We start from the raw sequence: 4,566 nt of genomic DNA, 5'->3' as shown, positions 1-4,566 counted from the left end.
ACGCGAAACGAAGGGGCGCGGCGGGCCCACGGCGTTCGCGTTCGCAACGAGATCGCCCACGTAACACTTCTATAGGTATCAAAGGATTGATTCAACCCGCGCCGCATCGCTTCGCGTTCGCCTGTTGTTCGCCTACGTAGTACGCTGCGTAACGGTAAAAGGTCAATTACGTACTTGAGGATAAGTACCCGAAGAGAAATTTCAAAATCTGACGCAATAACATCTATCTCTTGCGCCGGCGTGTCCGAGAACGGGTTGAAGATCTGGAACTCCACTCCTGGCTGAGGTCACTGTAGGAGGGCGGGGTTTCAGGAAACTGTGCATCCGACGTCCACCGACAAGAAGAACAAGCTGTTTTGGGGGCTTCTAGTGTCTTCACGGGCGCTCCGCTGCCGCCCCCGTATGATTCCAAGATATGCTTGTAAGCACACTCTAGAGGTTCAGGACTCCGGCCGCGCGCCGTGCACAGGCGTATACGCACGCACGCGCTGCAGTACCCGCAGGTTTCACCGCGCAGAACACTTTTAACCATCGTAGCACGTTCTTATCGTGTGACAAACTTGGAAGACTGATGCGGTCGGTGTCCACTCGACGTATTTATTGTCGATACCGTGGCGTCGCGCACGCGCCGTGCTGATAACCTCACGAGTAGGTCCGGCGCCAGTTGCCGCACCAACAAGAGATATCGTGATGACAATTTCGTGAGCGATATTGGCCGGGTCGTTACTATGTAGACTTCATACTTCATGTACAACTCGTGATAGTAAAAAGCAACCCCATTATAGGTCGCGTAAAAATTGCGAGCCAAATTGCCTCCCAAAACTGATTAAGGATACATTTTTAAGTTATCTTCTTCCTATTTCTTCGGGTAATTTATAACTAAATTAAATTATAAAATCGAGTAATTTATAATTAAATTATTTCAATAACACTTTAAAGATAATTTATCAAAAATGTTTCTACATTTGCAGACAAATCTCGAAAATTCTGTCCGTCATTCATAATAGACTCGAGATAAACTAATAGGGCCGCTCGAATACGGAAGTACCTGCCAGCTCTACACGATTAACTTTGGTAGGAGTAGGACCTACCTATAGTCGGAGAGCTAGCCCCGAAATAACAAAATCGGATGGAAATTAACCCAAGATTTTTTTATTTTATTTAGTGCCTATCCATATCATTAAACCGAATCTTGGGGTGAGTAGATAATATCGTAGCAGGCAATTTTAAGGAGGGAATCAATTAATATGATGACCCATATAAAAGTTCTTGGCTCTAATTAATCATTTCAACTCAACTTTGCGATCACCAAAATGCTACGAGATTACCGATGTCAGTTATCACTATTAGTATAATATTATTAATCTAATAACATATTTGTTATTGTTAGTAGTTGTTTGATACCCAGTACAAAGTCTAGTAGTAAATATCATGATAACCGGTAAAAACCCGTTGTTATCCTTGTTGATACCTAGAACTCATTAATATTGTCCTTTTCCGATGCATCGAGTTCTAGATCTTCACCAGAATAGACCGGCTTATCAGACCTCTTTAACGATTGCATGCACTTGTTGCTCCTAATTCGACACCCAATTGCGACGTTTGTTGAAGAAACTGGATGTACATTCAGTATGTATAGTTATTTTGTCATAGAACTTGATAATTTACATACATATTACAATTATTTGTTAACTGACTAATAAATTTAACGAACTGCAGCAAAATGGTTCAAAGTACTAGGTGAGATTTTAAATTTTAGGTTTCAAATATAAAAATATAATACAAAGTATACAAGAAATAAAACTGAAAACGGATTATATCGCGTATATTGAATTTATAATACATCCCGACGTTTCGAACTCTTTACAGCGTTCGTGGTCAACGGGTGACTGAGGAAAAATTACAATGTGCAAAAATACCCACATACTAAAATAATGAACAATCATAGACTACAAACTTTAAGGCTGGTTGTACATGCAAAATCGGTTCATAAGGCTAGTTATACACTACAATTATTTTCAAGTAAAGATATATATATATATACGCGATAAAAACTACGCCGGCTCCAACCCTACACCACGGACCCGAGAAGATTTAATTCCCTCCTAAATTGTAGGAGGGTATCCCAATATGGGAGCGGCAAAAAACTCGGCGGGACACATCTTTTCAAAACATCAGAATGTCCAGCATCATCCAACACTAAGGTCTCACAGTCTATGTCTCGCTTGCTCCTTTAATATACGCGATATAATCCGTTTTCATAGTTTTATTTCATGAGTAACTATCGCGGTAACCGAAGACAATATTACAAAGTATACAAATTTATTTCTTCTATTATGAGCAACAGGCAATTTTTAAATGCAATGCAACTAATAGGTACCTACACAAGCGAGGAAAACACATCACTCAACATTGACTCAACACAACCCCGAAATAAACCAGAATCAAATCTGTAAAAATCGATCTGTTTATTTTATTGATTCATGTTGATTAAAAAAATCCTTCTCCTCAACTAAATCAAGTGCGGAATATAAAAATAATGTCGGTAGTTGTGGTCGAATGCGAGTAAATAAATATTTTCTCTCATGAACATTATCGCCATGAGCCCCTAAACCAAGTTATTTCTAGAAATTGCCCATAAATTCTAGAATCGGCAAGCCGCGTACTCTTATCGGCAGCGCGGAGTAAACAACCCAGTGCTATTTATAAAGTGCGAGTACTTGACGGCCATTCATCAACTCGCTAAAAGCCCAAGCCAGTAAGTGAGTAAAGCATAATCTAATTGTACGTATACGCCACTAATAGGTACCTACCTCATACCTATTTATAATCATATAAAGTAGACTTCTGTAAGGCTAACATATGGTGACAAAGGCCGCAAAAATATGTGACATGATGCGCTCTAACGGCTCTACGTAGAGCGTCTCAGATATTTATGCGGCCTTCGATCGTTGTGTAACATATTATTGCAGGTGACTGTACCTATGTTAGATATATGGTTCTTTGCTTTCAGGGAAAGTCCGTGAAAACCCGGAAAAAATATTTTCCCAGAAATGAAACCTCTTCCTAGCGTTGTCCCGGCATTGGCTACAGCTCACTTAGGGAGCCTAGGTTCCGAACGGCAACCTAATCCCAAGAATGTAAGTTATACACACATATATTAGACACACATTATACATTTGTATGGAGAAGCGGTCACGGACCGTCGTCCACTTTCGTCTTAAGGCGTGTTCACACCAAGCCAACAAACGCCAATGAATGGGTTTCGCCGGCCTTCGTTGGGCCTGTTTAGACAACTCAACAAACGCCGACCGTTCCATAATCATTCGTTACCGTGTGCCGGCAATCCGTTGCGTGGTGGTATCATTGTACCTAACCTGCGTACACACCAGACCAACGAACGCCAATGAAATATATTCGGCGTTGGCATTGGCTAGAACCAACGAACGCGTGCAACAGCCAACACTGAAAAACGTTCGTTGACGTTCGTTGGCTTGGTGTGTACGCACCTCAATCCACACCGCGTTGGGTCGATTGCTTCAAATTCTTTGATGTTGCCGCCTCGCTGCGGATCGTCGGCACACGCCAACAAAGAATCATTGGCGTTTGTTAATCCATCCAGACACACCCAACGAAGGCCAGCGAAACCCATTTGTTGGCGTTCTTTGGCCAGCGGTGGCAGCATGGTTTGGCATGGTGCCTGTCACTTTCGCACTTACATACTTGTTAGAACGTGACAGGCATGGTGACAGGCAATAAAAATGCGACCGTGCTACCGCCGCTGGTGTGAACGCACCTGAATGAGAACCAACGAACGTGCGACAGCCAACACTGAAAAACGTTTGTCGGCGTTCGTTACCTTGGTGTGTACGCACCTATTACCTACTTGGTATTTTATTTATATTCACAGTTGATGCGTTAATTTAGTTAAGTGAGTTCAATTTTACTGTTGCTAAGCGCTACAAAGATTACATACACATACATATATAATTTAGGAACGCGAAGATAAATTTAAAGAAATCAATATTCCCACTGCTGCTTGTCAATATATTTACGAAAATATAATGTATGTAAGAAAAAATATCGACATGTATAAATTGAATAGTGATATACACAATTTTAACACTAGAAATAAAAATAAATTGGCGATTCCGAAATTCCGTTTAAATAGAGTAAATAATATGTCATTTATGGGGAACAGTGTGCGCTTTTATAATAAGTAACCATCAAATTTAACGAAATTGTCTATGAATAAATTCAATTCAATTGTAAAACGACAGTTTTTACAAAAAGCTTATTATACGGTTAAGGAATTCGTATAAGATAAGGATGCATTTATGTTAAAATAGAATAATTATGTATATAGTATAGTTATAAGTTGACATGTAAAAGAGCTAGATTAAGCCTATTTACAGAATAAACATTTTGAATTTGAATTTGAATTCATACGAATTGTTATCTTAACCACCTCTGCACTAGTTAAAATATGTTTGTATCCGTGGGCAATAAAATACCCCACTACTAAAAACAACTTGATTAGTGAACAATGTCAATTTTACAATAAAA

At 39.9% G+C, this 4,566-nt stretch overlaps 1 protein-coding gene across 1 annotated transcript; it reads right to left on the bottom strand.

Annotated features, from left to right (window-relative positions):
• Window positions 1-639, bottom strand: LOC134745259 (uncharacterized). Its single transcript, XM_063679251.1, has one exon. The coding sequence runs from the start codon at window positions 530-532 to the stop codon at window positions 224-226; it is 309 nt and encodes a 102-aa protein (XP_063535321.1). The 5' UTR covers window positions 533-639; the 3' UTR covers window positions 1-223.
• Window positions 640-4,566: the final 3,927 nt, after the last annotated feature.

Source organism: Cydia strobilella, chromosome 11 (genome assembly GCF_947568885.1).
Source record: "Cydia strobilella chromosome 11, ilCydStro3.1, whole genome shotgun sequence".
Classification (NCBI taxonomy): Eukaryota; Metazoa; Arthropoda; class Insecta; order Lepidoptera; family Tortricidae; genus Cydia; species Cydia strobilella.
The sequence above is the reverse complement of the archived record's forward strand: the minus strand, read 5'-3'. Positions and strand labels throughout refer to the sequence as shown.